This window comes from Artibeus jamaicensis, unplaced genomic scaffold (genome assembly GCF_021234435.1).
Source record: "Artibeus jamaicensis isolate MK-2021 breed Jamaican fruit bat unplaced genomic scaffold, CSHL_Jam_final scaffold_1283, whole genome shotgun sequence".
Classification (NCBI taxonomy): domain Eukaryota; kingdom Metazoa; phylum Chordata; class Mammalia; order Chiroptera; family Phyllostomidae; genus Artibeus; species Artibeus jamaicensis.
The window spans coordinates 9,127,753-9,144,329 of record NW_026522028.1 but is presented as its reverse complement, the minus strand read 5'-3'; the positions used below and the strand labels follow the sequence as shown (position 1 = coordinate 9,144,329).

The window sequence follows — 16,577 nt, the reverse complement described above, 5'->3', positions numbered from 1 at the left end:
CACAAATTAGACAAATATATGAAGGCGAAACTAATTGAAATGAATGGAATTGCACAGGACACCAATAGCAATGAAAAGGAAACTGGGACTCAAATCAATGGAGTGGACCAGAAGAAAGCAAATAATGGCCAAACAGAAATGAGTCAAGAAGCAAGAATTCAAAGAAATGAGGAGAGTCTTAGGAACCTCCAGGACATCTTTAAATGCTCCAACATCCGAATTATAGGGGTACCAGAAGGGGGAAAGGAACAGCCACCAATGGAAAACTTATTTGAACAAATAATAAAGGAGAATTTCCCCAAACTGGCAAAGGAAATAGACTTCCAGGAAATCCAGGAAGCTCAGAGAGTCCCAAAGAAGTTGGACCCAAGAAGGAACACACCAAGGCACATCATCATTACATTAGCCAAGATTCAAATGAAGGAGAGAATTCTAGAAGCAGCAAGAGATAAGGGGACAGTCACCTACAAAGGAGTCCCCATCAGACTGTCAGCAGATTTCTCAAAAGAGACCTTACAGGCAAGAAGGGGCTGGAAAGAGGTATTCCAAGTCATGAAATCCAAAGACCTACAACCAAGATTGCTCTATCCAGCAAAGCTTTCATTTAGAATGGAAGGACAGATAAGGTGCTTCTCAGATAAGATCAAATTCAAGGAGTTCATCATCACCAAGCCCTTATTATATGAAATGTTAAAGGGACTTATCTAAGAAAAAGAAGTTAAAGAAACATGAACAGTGAAAGGACAACAAACTCACAGTTATTAACAACCACACCTAAAACGAAAGCAAACTAAAAGGACAGCTAGATCAGGAGTGGAAACATAGAAATGAAGATCTCAAGGAGGGTTAGCAACAGGGGAATGGGAGGAGGAGAAGGGGGGGGAGAAGGTACAGAAAATAAGTAGCGTAGACAGTAGATAGAAAATAGATGGGGGGGCAAGAATAGCATGGGAAATATAGAATCTAAAGGAATTGAGACACATGGTCATAAACTAAAGGGGGGTAATGGTGGGGATGGGGGGTAGGGTGGAGGGGAATGAAGGGGGGAATAGAACAACTGTAACAGCATAATCAATAAAAAATTTTAAAAAAATTAAAAATAAAAAATAAATGAAAAGGAAAAAAAATCTTCCATTTTGCACAATTTACCAGAGTACCCTTCCAGTTACTACTAGATGGGATGCTGCCTGATTCACAAATCGCTTAATAAAGACAATTAGATCTTCAAATTGAATTTCATTTTTATTTTAATACCGTTTAAATCCTATATCCACAGGCATAGTCTACGGCCATACCACCCTGAACGCGCCCGATCTCGTCTGATCTCGGAAGCTAAGCAGGGTCGGGCCTGGTTAGTACTTGGATGGGAGACAGGCATAAAACACGTGTTAAAATTTCATTTTGTATATATACAGTATTTTTGTTTTCTTATTTAGGGTAGGATATTATAAAGAATATCTTTTTAAAAGTTAAAATGATAAAGTGAACATATATCAATCATTTATTTAACTCAGTAATGAGGGAAATAACAAGAGAAAGAACATGCGAGAAGGCTGATTCAAAGTAGAATTTAAATAGTGGTTATTTTGTCAGTTTAAAACAAAGCTATTTAATATTGTATTAAAATAAATTATTAAGATTATGTTCTCTATCTGAAAGAAATACTGTATCTCTACTGAATACCATCTATATAAGCTAACATGTAACTTCACAAGGCATAGACCCTAACAAATATAACCCAAAGGTACAATTTCTTAAAGAAATAATTCAAAGTGAACCTTTTTAGATAATGCTCTATAATTAAAAAGGAAAATGTCTCTTAACCTAACTTCATTTGGAGTCCTTTATAGTCTCAAGTGTCTTAATTTTAAGTTTTTGTTAATTTTCCATTAACAGTGATCAATAAAACATTGTTAAACTTAAAATGGATTAGAACAATTTCCAAGTGGTATAAAGAAAATATAGAATCCCTAAATGTAAAGATCTTATTCATGCATTATTTTTCAATGGATGATGAATAAAAACTCATAGGTGTATTTACTTCCCATTGGTTACAATTCAAAGAATGATGTCATGGTTTAGTTACCATAGGTAGTTGGTTAGTTAGTAATAAAGGAAAAAAGCAAAGGGAATCAGATATTGTTGATCATAACCAACCAGGGAGCATATGCCTGACTGCTTCACCAGGAAAATACAGTTTCACACACTCTGAAGGATCACAGCATTGTCCTGCCAGAGATTAACACTCCACTTTTCTCTGCTCCAGTACTTGATTGTCAGGAGGAGCAAGGTAAGGTAAGCACATGTGCAACAGAAGTCAAAATCATGCAGGGTGAGGTGCTTGACCATAGAAGCCTGTCAGCCTAACCTGGGAAAGAGATCAATTGACTAGGGGGTGGGCCCAGTGTAAGCTCAGGAATGCTTAGGAAGTTGATTGGTTATTTTGAAAAAATACTTAGTTTGTCCTAAGCCTGAAATAATTAATATACCCCAGCTTAAAAAAGAAGCTCTTCCCTTGCTGGTGGGGCCCAGTGGATTGGGTGCAGGCCTGTGAACCAAAGGATAACCGGTCTGATTCCCAGTCAGGGCACATGCCTGGGTTGCAGGCCAGGCCCCCAGTAGGGGGCACGCAAGAGGTAACCACACATTGACGTTTCTCTCCCTGTCTTTCTCCTTCCTTTCTCCTCTCTCTAAAGATAAATAAATAAAATCTTTAAAAACGAAGAAACTCTCTGTCTCTGTCTCTCCCTCCCCACCCACCTTGGCTGGAAACATACTCACCCTCTTCCTTTTCACTTTCTCTCCATTGTAAGCACGTACCAAGGATTCCACACAGGCCCCAGGTGGAAACCTGGGTACAGCAGCCCAACTGGGTATAGCAATAAGCTACCTGAATAAGGACTGAGACTGCTAATGCCAGAATAATTAAGCAAAAAGCTCTGGACATTGGCCTTTGTTTTAGCTTTGTGGAAGGCATGGTTCTATTTTTTTCCACAGTGGACAGACAGAGATGGGACACAGAGGCAGCCTTCTATTTCTACCTGAATAAATTTTACCACACTAAAATCTTCCCTGTGGGTCTCCTGGAATGCTTTCCTTGGGACACCACAAGGACTCCACTGCCATCAGCAATGGCTTTATTTTAAACTACAATTTTTACAATATGTATGAAATTATACCTTTCAAAATGATTTCAAAGTTTGCTAAAATATTACATGCCACTTTAAAAAATGGGGGAGGGGTATAGGGTTTTGAAAATTTTTTATAGGGAGGATGTTACCAAATATATGCAATGGCCTATTCCTAGGAAATATTTTCTCTGTTCAAATTTCTGTGTCAGTACGATTCTGTCTACATTCAACCTTCCTGCCATACCTCATATTATCTAAGAGACATCATTCCTTGTTCTTTTGTATTATAACAAACAGCCACTGGGGAGAGAGTACTGAGCATAAAAACCTTGGCATACATTCCCATAGTGTTTACATCCTAGGAAGGGAAATTAAGATTAACCAAATGAGTATTTACATAAAAAATGAAATTATAATTGAAACACATGCTATGGATTGTGGGTAAGTCAAGCCTTGACGTGAGGAAAGAGAGAAGGGAATCTTGTTAGAGTGAGCTGAGATCTGAAGGGAGTTAACTAGGTGAAGACAACGAATTTAGTCTTTCAGAGATTTATTTTCTCCTGTCATTTCCAAAGCCTCTTGGGTGAGAGGGAAGACAGATATATGTGTAAAATGGAGAAGATGTCATTTGTTTAGAATTTTATTGTATATTTTCCCCTCACATTTCTACTTTAAAAATTTGAAATTCATACTTCTGACTAAGGTGAAATAACAAGGCTTGAATTCATCTTCTCAACTATAACACCCAAAACAGATAATAGTTGCAATACACTAAACATCAGTCAACAAAGTACAGAGATTCTTGAGAGATGAGACACAAATAAGATGAGGCCAGAAGTGCCCAAGCTTACTCTCTAGAGAGAGTTTTTGGCCATAGAGTTTCCTGGCCCTGCCCTGTAGGATCCCTGGGATGGAGTTGGCAGTCCCAAGTACACCATGGTGGCCATTATTCTCAGGAATGAGTGCTGGAGAGAGCTGTACAGAGAAAGAACTCCAGAGATCTTCAAAAAGTTCCCTTCAGGTATTTAGTCAATTACTGATCAGATTCATGTGAGAACACAGATAATAATCCATCCCTGTGATGTGTGTGATGGCTCTTAAATTCCTTGTTTTTCATAGCCATAGACCCTCCAGACTGTAGCCCCAGCTCTCTTTCAGATAGCTTTTTTGGGCCATGCCCCTACTTAGATGGCTTGAAGCTATGTTCTATCTCTCTAAATGCATATCAAGACGCCAGAGTGTGGAAAACACACAGTCTTGCTCATTCTGTAGATGGAAATGCAGTTTATTCTAAATATGAAATGCTTTCTCTTTGGATAATTCCACAGTCTCTTTAGAATTCTCAGGAATGAGTCAAACACAAGGTCACTATGTTTCTCAGACTTCAATAGTTTTCAAAAGCTCCAGCTGGTTTCCTTAAATAAAGCCCCTCTCAATAAACTAGCAATGAAACACACCTTTGTCTTCTCCTTCCAAGAGATACATGTAACAGTGAGATAAGGAGGTATCAGAGTCCTACCAAAAATATCTCCAAAGAAATTATCTCTTTACCCAGCTTCAATTTAAACTACTTTATAGTGTCTCATGTGTGGGCTATAGGTCACAAACTTTTTAAATATGATTTCCTTATATGAATTTCATAAATGGACTAGAGCTTCACTTTGGCAGCTATAGTTTTGCTGTTCAACATGAGGACATCATCTGAAATTTAGACAGAAGAATCTTATTAAAATAATCTTATAGCCCTGGCTGGAATGGCTCAGTGGATTGAGTGCGGGCCTGTGAAGCAAAGGGTCGCCGGTTTGATTCCCAGTCAGGGCACATGCCTGGGTTGCAGGCCAAGTCCCCAGTAGGGGGTACATGAGAGGCAACCACACATTGATGTTTCTCACCCTCTCTTTCTCTCTCTCTAAAAATAAATAAATAAAATCTTTTTAAAAAACCTCACAAATGTGCATATTTTGCTACAAATACCATTATTACACCTAAAATATTATAGCGTATATATTTGCTACAAGTACCATTATTATACCTAAAATAATCCCAACCACTTAGTGATGGACACTTAAGATACTTACAGAATTTTCCACTCTATGCTACAATAAATATCAAAGTATGTTTGTTGCCTCACAATTTTTCATATGTCAGCAGAAAAAATCTGGAAAGATAACTATCAATCAAAGGTTGTGTTGATTTCTGTGCGTATTTTGAAATTAAAATGGAATAAGTTCAAAGTACCCCATTTTTCTTCTATCACCATATTTCAGAAAGTTTTAAAATTTTTTCCCATAAGTGCAAGATAACATCTCATTGTTATTTTAACTTATATTTTAATTAGTAGAGCTGCTGTAACAAATTTCCACAAAATGAGTAGGTAGCTTAAAACAACCATAACAAAAATCCTCTCACTGTTCTAGAAGCCAAAATTTCAAAAATTAAGATCATTGGGTGGAAATCAATGTTTCAGCAGGGCCACAATCCCTCCAGAGGCTCAAGAGGAGAATCTGTTTTGGGTGGCTGCTTAGCATTCCTTGGCTCATCACCACAACATTCCATTCTTTGGGGCTAAGATTTCAAATTTCTCTCCACTGTGTCTTCACATTGTTTTTTCCTCTGTATGTGTAAGCCAAATCTCCCTCTGCTTTCTTCTAATAAGGATTGCATTTAGGGTCAACCTTAGTAATACTGGATCATCGTTCCATCCCAAGATCCTTAATATCTGCAAAGACTTGCTATATAAAGTAACATGCACCATTTCCAGGGGTTAGGATCAAGTATCTTTTGAGGGATATCTCTTTCAGTTTGCCACAGAATAACATGATTACATGTTTACTGATTTTTGGTATTTCATTTTCTGTGAACTGCTACTTTATGCTTTTACCAATCCTTAAATTTAGTTGCATTTATATACTTTCATTGTAAAAAAAAAGTATGACCAAGAGAAAAAGGGAAATATATTTTTTTCACACCAATACTGAACACTTTTTGTGTCATGTCATCCAATATACCAGTCTTTCCCTTTGTCACCATTTGGATTTCATATATATATATATATGCCTTTACCACCTATAATTAGTAAAATCTTCACAAAATAAACTCCTAGTAGGTTTCTGGTTTACTTTCTTGAAATGTGTGATTTCTGTAAAATTTATTTGAATGAGAGAAACAATGTGAGCTGAAGTTGCATTTTTTTTGTCATAGTTTCTAGACTGCTGAACCAACACCACTTTTGCGTAACATAGCTTACCCCATACTTAGCATATAAGGAACCCCATATTTCTCTTTTGTTGCACCAACACAATAGTGTTTCATTAAACTGTTTCTGTTAAACAAGACTTACAATTTAGTTTGATAATCTGCTACAACTCATTCTCTAAAATTATTATTATTCATAAAAGTCCATGTTACTCTTGACTACTAATATTTCTAGATGAATTTCAGATTCATTTTGTTACTTTCAGAAAAGAAAAGAAACCCTTATATTAGTTTTCTTCGGATTGCATTATGTTAATGAGTTTATGTTTGGGAAACAGTATTACTCATAATGCTGATTTCCTGTTCCAATTCAGGGCATGTGAGCATTACACAATTTTTTTATTAAAATCTTATGAAAGGACTTTGTGTTTTAAGAAACTTTAATGTCTTCTTCATATAGGTTTTATGCATGTCACCATACTTATAACTAAGCATTTAATTTTAAGTAGCTACTGTGATTGTTTTTGGATAAAGGAAAGTTATGTGTTGTCATTTACTAACTGTGTAGCCAACACCTTTATTGAATTCTCTTTTTTGTTTTTCAGATTATTTAGATCTTCACAGTATACAGTGATAAAACCTGAAAATATACCTCTTATTTCTAATTCTTTCTGGTCTAATCCTAGAGGCTAAGAGCAACAGTTCAATGGAAAATAATGGTTGCTAATTGGCATCTTTATTTTGTTCTTGGCTATAATAGATATTCTTTTAGAGATTTACCACCAAATATAATGCCGATATATCACACACACACATATAGAACACTTTTTACATTAAAACACACACACACATATTCACACCAGTACATAAAATGAAATAATATTCAAAACATACTATGCAACAGACTCTGACTGCTGTCAACAAGCACTGAGCAACCAGTCAAATAGTAAACCACCTTATATGCAGTACTAGTATGTACTGGTTTCATATCAGTTCTAGAGATACATGCTGCACACAGTTCAGGAAGTATTAACTTTTTACCAGACATGAATGTTTAATTGTATAATTTAAAACTTTTTGTATGATAGTTTTCTTTATTCATTATATCAATGTGAAAAATCTATCTTTATTCTGTGGAAAAATGTCCATGATGCACTACATCAGTGATAGACTACAATCAGTGATATTCTATTACTGAATTTGCCTCGCTAGGAATTAAATTTTTTCTTTGGGGGTTCTCCTTGTCTCTCTTTTATTTTCTAGTAGAACTCCAATCCAATATTTGGAGCATTTTCAAGCTTCTTTTTTCTGACTTTGTGATTTTTTCCCCAGTAATCTGTAATCTATTAATCATTGAAAAGGATCTTCATACATAGGATCAGGAGAAATCATACAACATTTAGTTATGTTTAAAGAATAATACTCAAATATGAGAAAATATGAATAGTTTTTACAAACTATCTTATTTTTGGCATGAAATAAATCTGTAGTTCTATGATATTTTCCAATCTTTAGAAAGACACTAAAAACATTGTGTGTTCTCCACTGATAAATGTGATAGACTAAAGCACTCTTCAGATTTTGTAGGGTATCTTTGAAATGTGTACTACAGAAGCATCCCCATATTATTGTGTGGTTTATCCAGCTCCTCAGCACATTTTCATATGTCCTTGTTTTCTATAGGGTTGCCTTAGTAACTCTCTAACTAAAGTAATTTTCTGCAGTTTTCTCCAAATACCACTTATGTGATTGCTCAATTTAGTTATCACAGAGGAAGGAAATAATGTAACTAAAACTTTGTTTGCTTCTGATTCCAACAGTTTGGAAACCTTCTAGTGAAAACAGCTAAAGGTGTCAGATATATTAAAAAAGAAATCACATGCCATACTGTAGATGGATGATGGGTATAATTTGTTTTATTTTATTATTCCAGGGAAGGATACACTGATTACATTTAGTCTTTGTGAAATAAAGTGTGCAGGTTACAATTTAAAGGTAACTAATTATCAAATTAGAAAGGAAAGCATGCCTTCTAAAGCAAATAAAAGGGAAAAGGGAAACAAACAGTCCAACAGAAAGGTAGGAAGGAGCATGAGATGATACAAGTCTAATAACTAGGAAATAACCTGCGTACTAAAGAAGTGCAATACATTTAATTTCAAGTTGTATATAATTGGATTTAATTTCTCTGTAAATTAAATAAGCTTCTGTTCCCAACATTTTTCTTAGATTAACAACTAAATTCTAGCATGGCAGAATGCATGAGAACTGGTGATATGGACATCCATTGTCAATGGGAAAGTATCCAACCACACATATAAAGTACTTAGCATGGTGCATGGTACCAAGTGAAAGTTAGCTATTTTATCTCTCTTGAGTTCTGAGGCAATAGTGAAAATTGTGTTATCTATCTCTTTAGTAACTCCTGTGGTGGGTGTGATGACTGACAGTGGTTTGCAGAGTACTGTCCTGTGTTTTTATGGAGGAGAACTCAAGCGGTGTTAGCATAACATGATCTTTGGAAGCACAGGTAAATGTGAAAGAGGGACATTGTTACTGTTTATGTGCATTGATTGTTCATTAACCTGATATATTGATTTCAGATTTCTACTTTATTATTAATAAATCTTTATGGTGGGTGTATATGTTAGTTTTAATCTTTAAAGTACTTTCACTATACATTTCAAGACACATCATACTTAGGAGAAAGAACTCAGTCTATAGTCAGACAAACATATCTGAATAAAGTCTCACTAGCGCTAGTAATTCTGGTCCCACACTTCTGTGTGCCTGTGTTTCTCCTGTAAAATGGTGTCAGAGAAATACTGTTAGGTTCTCCAAGAAGCAGTCATCCTGAGGCAATTTAGCATGCAAGAATTTTATTAGAGAAAATGCCAGTCAGAAACAATGGAGAGCAAGCTGGAGGATGTGGAAGCAGCATCAGATCATGACACACTTAACCCAGAATATAAGTTATTGTTTTATGAGCATAATGTGATATAAATCACATTATTTGAAAATGGTTATACTATTATTTGCTGCTGATGATATGTTTTAAAAGGTATTTATTGAGTACCATGTTCTTAGTAATTTACATATAGTTTCTAATTTTTTTCAGATGAGATGGAGAAATTATGACTAAAGGAGAAAATAAATACATTTTCTAAGATCATGAAACTGATGTTAGAGCCTCCATTGTTATCAAGGGCTGTCTGAATATGAAGCTTTTGCTTTATCTGTTACATCACCCTCCACTTGTTGGCATGTTTAGACAGTCACTAAGTCATAAAAATTACCAGAACTGGTGTATTAAACCGAAACCTCGTCAAATACAGGGCACCTCTGCAAAAATGCTCACCTGAATGTTATTGGAGATACTGGGACATTCCAAATCTTTTCTTCCTTTCATAAATAAACCAGTTAAGGTTTTTAAAAAATTACTTCTAAAAAACTTAGGAGAAATTAAACATTTTTACATGGTATCTTCTCACATGCAACATCTAGAGAAACTGAACATGTTGGTCAATTTTGCACTCAGTATGCAGACAGTAAGAATGGCTCTTCTGTGTTTTGATGCCCTCTTAAACCTTCCCTTAATAGTTTATTGCATCTGATGGGCAATTTGGCTTTGCACCATTTTGCTTGTCACATTGTTTCCCTAATATTAAGTAGCTGAGACTAGAATAGGGCTCAGAGAGGTCCTTTAAAAAAAACTTTGCATTATACTCATGCCCTCCTTTGTCTTGCCTTACAAACTCACTGGGGACAATACAACCAAATGCAAATATTCATTTTTTATTCCTATAGTGTTTATTTTTATGACCAATTAAAGCTAGCTCAATGGAAGTAAAAAAGCAGAAAGAGTGTCAAAAATTGTTCTTTTCTATCTAGATGTAAATAGCTGCTCTGTTAAGAAGTGGGACTACTCCCACTAAAACAAAGAGTGAAGTATATTTTCCTCAAAGTAAAACACTGTGTATGCATGTAAATTTGTGTACTACAGATAATATCCCCTATGAAAGTCTAACCAGGAGGGAAACATGACATACTTTTTAAACAAACTGCCTTTTTTTTTTTGACAGACACTCACACACTTGACTTTGAATAATCTCATTACAGCATTGAATTTAACTAGTATGGTTTGAGAGATGTGAAAATGCAGTTCTCCTATTGTGCCATGTCGTTAGTAACGTCTGATGACATCTCCTAATGTCATGTCCACACTTGAACAGATTTTATTCCTGGTGAAATGTTTGTTTGGTGTTTTAGGAATGTGTTCTTCCTGTAGCTCTTACACAACACTCTCTTAGTTTCTCATGGGATGTGTCTTTTATGGGCAAAATAGTGCATTTTAAATTATCTTATTTGGGGAATTACAGGGTCACTTTTAACTCCTGAATTTTACAGTTCAGCATGAATAGCATCACTAAATGGTACAAAAGAGTTAGAGTGTTATTTTTAATATAAAGTAAATATTTGTCTTCTGAAAAACTCTACTTTATACATGCAGACAGCTCATCTTGTTAAAATAATGAATAAAATGGAAATTAACCCTAAAATCTTCAAAAGAGGAGAAACTGCTTCAATTTAAACTAATCCAGAATACATGGACCTATTAACTTGCTCTTGTAAAAAAACCTCTTAACTCTTTGCTACAATTTATTTTTAGACATTCATTTACATTCTCTAACAAAAAACCTTTCATACTATATGCTGTTTATGGGGAGAAAAACCTTCATGTACCATATGTAGAATTTGACACCTAAGTAACCTTTACTGGTCCAAATGTTTTTTAGATATTAGGTGTCACTTCATTCAGCACTATTTTTTGTAACTAGTCTTTGTAAACTGCACTTTAAATTTTACCTACTGCTCTGAAGTCAGACACACAGCTTTATTAATGAATCAGGAAATGACTTCCAAGTTGAAAGCATTCTATTCTACCTACTATCAAGGCCCTAGAGAATACCCTTTTAGAATAGTATTGGACTGATTTTGGCATCTCTTATCTAAAAATAAAATGGTACATTCACAACTGCACAATTGAATCCAGCTTCCCTTTTTATTCATGAAAATACACATTGAAAATTACTTTACTCCAATTACTCTTAAGGCTAAACTTTTGTTAAATCCTCACAGAAAGATTTACTTTTTTTGTTCCAGTTGACTTTGTCTCCGCATAAGCATAAAATAAACATAAATTTTGTTTCAAAGAAAGCAACTGAAGAAAAAAACATAACCAATGGTTTTGGACAAGTAATGTTACAGGTTGTATAAAAACTGTTAACAGTTGTTTCTAATATATATTGCTGGAACAAAACTGTATTGATATTATATTATCAACCTGCTCTCCCACCCCTCCCAAATAATTTTAAGATTCTTGGAAGCTTGCTTTTTACAGAACTAAACCTTCCTAGATGTTAACACTGAGCATCTTTTCTAGTTATTGCATATTTGTAAGTTCACACAAGGAAGTTTTAAAGTCAAACTTTTTAGCTAACTGATATTTCCAGAATTTTAGTAGACTTTAATAATTTCGAGAGTCTCTCACAAAGATCTTACGGGTCAAGACATGGTCTTTGCCTGAGGGTTGTGTGTTCTTCCTCCTCCTCTTCTTCTCCTTCTTCTTCCTCTTCTTCACCTTCCTCTTCATCGTCACCATCCTCATCATCTGGATAATCCACCAATCTCATTATGGTACTACCAACTGGGCTATCTGTTTCATTAGCAGCACCAGCAGAATGGAAAAAAGTAAATTTATAGTCATCAGAAGATGTCATTTTACAAATATTTACCTTGTCATCATTTTCTTTTTTTTTCATGTCCATAAATTTATCATAAACATCTTGAAAATCATTTTCCAGTGTTGGCATTCTTGCTTCTCCTTCCCCTATATTTCCTTTAAAACAGACTTCTTCCTCCTCCAAGACTTTGGCACTTCTGAAACACAGTTTACTACTTGCCATAGAATTCAAACGCTTCTGTACTTGACTTTTTCGATTTTCCTCTTCTTCATGTTTAAACTTCAGACCTTTGAATATCTGAACATACTCAATCCCTTCAAGTTTTTTGTAAAACTTTTCAACTATATGTGCAGTGAGAGACTTTATATTTTCTGCTCTTATGTATTCAAACAGTGAAAGGACAGCTGAATTCAACATATTGTACCGAGTTCCATTATCCAGAAGGACATTTACAACTGGTTCAAAAAGATTTCCCTTGATGATGTACCTATTATAAATTTCATCTTTAAGGCCAATCATGCTTCTCATAAGACGAAGAGCACATAAGACCAGGAATGTGTGCCTTGATCTCATTAAGATCAAGACATTTCTCAGTAAGTCTTTTCTCAAAATATAGTGTTTAATGTAATATGTGTGATTTTGCACACAAAATGTGAGCATCTCCAAAATTAAGCTAAGCAGATGTGCTGTTTGGTAATTATTGAAGCAATTTTTGTTGTTTTTGTCAGCTCCAAATATATGATCCTCTTCAAATATATCTCTTGAAGTAGCAGCCAAAAGCGGTGCTATGAAGTTATGCATACATCGTTTATAGAAAAAATTTAGGAATGTACTTCTTTCACATTTAGGTGTTATTAACATATTGTCTGGATCAAGTAGGCAACGAAGAAGTTCCATTATAACAACAGCATCTGCTAGCTCAGGATCAGTATCACAGGTCATTTGTTTAATTACTAAATTAATGAGAAGGTTGCCTTTTTCATTCTGCTGGGCTTCCTCTATTGTAAATTCACGGATCATGGATGGACTATGCTCCACTAGGTAAGAAAATATGTCAGTAGCAGCTGACCTTATTTGCGAATCACCCAGGCTCATTACAGTTTTCAGAGTAGGAAGAATTCCCATTTGTGTCAATGTTGTGAATAGCGCATCCTTGCTTTGAGGCTTTAACATCCGACTGAATGTACAGAATTCTTTGAAAAACAGCATCAGTTCAAGTCGTTTATCATTATTAGTAGACTTTGCCTTTAACTGTGTGAAAACTTGAGGCAAAACGTTGTCATCTCTCTGCAGCATGTGGACTATCTCCAACTTGTTGAGGAATATAAAAGTATTAAGGGCAGAGAGACAATTCTCTTCCATCACAAATGATGCAGACAAAAGGATGTCTTGAATATACTGTACCCTGTATGTTTGATGTATTTTTTGCCTAAGTTGACAGGCTGTTATAGGTACAACTTCCTTAAACTTTGCATTTTGGGTCAAGAATTCTCGATGCCTCTTTGGCTGAGGTGAAGCAGGGTCGTATTCAAGGCATCCCACCACATTCATGATACACTCATCAGAAAACATTGTCTTAAGAAGAGGCATCTTGTTGAGGAATAAGATCCCTTTAATAATTGTGTGCAAGTGGTATAAGCCTTCAGTGTATCCTAGCTTCTCACAAGAGTAAAATAGCTGCAGTATTTTTTTAATATAGTTCTCATTTTCCAAGACTGAGGCCACCTTTCTCTTACTGTCAGATGAAGAGAAAGCAGAGATAACAAAGCTAGCAATTTTTTCAAGTTCACTGAGTTCACAGTTAGGCGGGTCACCCATATTATCAGTTTCTAGTGTTTCCTCAGAGACTTCTACATCACTCAAGAGGTCTTGCGTAATACTGACTAAAGAGTCTTTACCTTGAACGCGGCAAATGTCTTCCCAGATTTTCTGACAACCTGCTGCGTCTTGGAAACTCAGTGCCATTCCATGGTTCTCAGCTTCAGACCAAACAATTAAGGTGTCCTTTGGTTTCTGATAGGGTGTGTCTGGCAATATCTTCGACTCCAGAAGTAGTGAGCCGCTGGACTCCGAAGTAACTAATAGAGACACGCCCTGGGATTGTATGTCAACTGAGGTGATATACCCCACGCCCTGATTCTCCCACTGCATGCGGTCATTCAGGGCATAAAGTTTTACAGGGTGACTCTGTTTGTTCGCCATGGCGACCTTGGAATCTTTACCTCAGCACTGCTCTCCGCTAGGGTGTCGTCACACTAACGCTCAGTGATGGCGGTAGCTGTCGCTGTTGTGGATGCTACGGTGGCCGATGAGACTAGTGGGGAGAGTTGCAGAAGATGGCGGCTCAGGGCTCGTAGGAAGAATCTCGGAAGATGGTGGCTTGCAGTCAGGATCTTATCGAGCGCTGGCAGCTCCGGAGGTCAGTAGGGTTTCCCAGAGTCCTGTTACATCTTACTTTCTTTTCTAGCTCCCCGTACTCTTTCCGTTTTGCGTCCCCATACTCTTTCTTAATATGAGCTTTAAAACGGAGACTGTCTCAACCTGCTCACCATTGTCTAGGAAAGCCTAGGTTATGGCAGGATTCGACTCAAAAGGAACGTTATATACATAATAATGCGAGCTGCCACCCAGCTTACATATGGAGGTTTAGGAATTAGAGCTCAGAGAATTGTTTTTCCTTTGATATATTTTGTCTCCCAGCAACATTTTCACTCATCAGGTGTCCAGGGGTGAATATCTTAAACAAAAGCTTAATCATTTATGTCGATGTCCTTATCAAGTCCACACCTGACATTCTATGTTAAAAAGGCTCTCTTCCCCCATCCCAAAAGAAGCAAGAGCAAGTAACCTGTGAACTATTAGCAATAGTCTTAGATCTGTAGTTGGGTCTTGTGCATAAGGCTTGCCCTAAACCTGAATCATTTACTGAAACTTCACTCTGTTCAGCTCACTCTGAAGCTCTCTCTTTTAGAGAAAATGGGAGAAAATGTTTTCGATTTTTTTGTAATCTATAACTACACTCCTCATTCTTAGGAAAGGAATGTGCCAGAAGGAAACAGTTGAAATTAACTGAGTGACTACTGAACGTCACAGATCAGTTGTTTTATTTCTTAATAAATATAGTAACAATAACAGCCACAACAACTAGGCAATAATCCTTGAGTGCTCATTATTATCATAAAGAAAAGTAATATTATAATTGATCAAATATACTTCAATGCTTATATGTTCTACACTGACAAACTTTTATATTTCTTCTTTGTTAATTTTCATAATAACTTAGTGATATAGGGGTATTAAACATCCTTTTAATATCAGAAAACAAATTTAGAGAAGTTAAAATAAATTACTAAAGGTCACACTGCTAGTAAGTTGAAAAACTGATTTGAACATATCTTTTTGATTCCAGAATTGGTTTTCACAGCCACTGAACTATACTATATCCTTCTTTTCTTGGCCTTCTTTACACTTTATTTCACATTCCTTCCATCTATATAATTTGTAATCAACATAAAATTATCAAGAGAAGATGAAAGTCACACACTTCCTCCTTTAGATCCACATCTGTGTGTAGCCAACTGAAAAATAGAAGCTTGTATATGGCAACTCTGTTAAATATAATTTTAATAGTAACGAAGCTGATTTTTGATGTAGCAGCAAGTTCTGCAGTTTTCTTTTAAAAAAATTTTCCTAAAACATTAACCCTATTATTACAAGAGAAAAACTGAGAATTGGGTCATATCAAGCACATTTGGACTTGAAGAGAATCCTATTTGTAACAATCACTTCATTTTACATAGCACTGGAGGTGTGTGACAGTTGTTCATTAGATACAGAAAAACTCCTCCCCACACCACTCTTGCAGTTGTAGCCTCCAGGAGATTATAGCACAAGAAAATTCCTGGGACAGGACAGCTGGGGCACTTAGGAATTGAATGCAAATGACAGTCATTTCACTAAAAAATTCAAATCAATGCCAGGATCATCTGGTTTAGAAACATTTGCAAATTATAAATAATACTTAGACATAAGGATTAACAAATAATTATTACAAAAATTAATATACATACTAGTTTAAAACACCTGGCAAGTTTCAACAGGAGGGAATATGCAAATATGTAATAACAATAATGACATACATGCTAGTGCCCAATTTTTCCTCTGTTGTGGTTATATTAAAGTTTCTATCAGAATCAATTATAGTACTTGTCAATTGTCTGAATCTGCTTTCAGGTTTCATTCTCTGAGAAGCAGTCAGCACAAATTTCTGTGTTCTCGCAATTTTATCACAGGAAACTTCCCCTTAGGCCAGTTAAGGTCTTATTATCTTAGCTAGGTTAACTAGAATTTCTTTAGTCTAAAAGACCTTTAAGTCTGCATTTCTTATTGCTATTCCTGCATTAGATTCTTTCAGTTGCTGTCTTATTTAGTTTGGGAAGTAGACAATGTACCTTTTTGGTTTCATAGTTCTACCTACCTAAGATTATTAGAGAGCAAGGTAATAGGA

The 16,577-nt window shown here is 35.7% G+C and overlaps 1 protein-coding gene across 1 annotated transcript; it reads right to left on the bottom strand.

The window, feature by feature from the left end:
• Positions 1–11,884: 11,884 nt before the first annotated feature.
• Positions 11,885–14,272, bottom strand: PPP4R3C (protein phosphatase 4 regulatory subunit 3C). The gene is made up of 2 exons (XM_053655770.1): positions 11,986–14,272; positions 11,885–11,937 (listed from the first exon to the last, which is right to left on the bottom strand). Exons 1-2 carry the CDS (start codon positions 14,270–14,272, stop codon positions 11,885–11,887), a joined length of 2,340 nt encoding a protein of 779 aa, XP_053511745.1.
• Between the last annotated feature and the right edge of the window lie 2,305 nt (positions 14,273–16,577).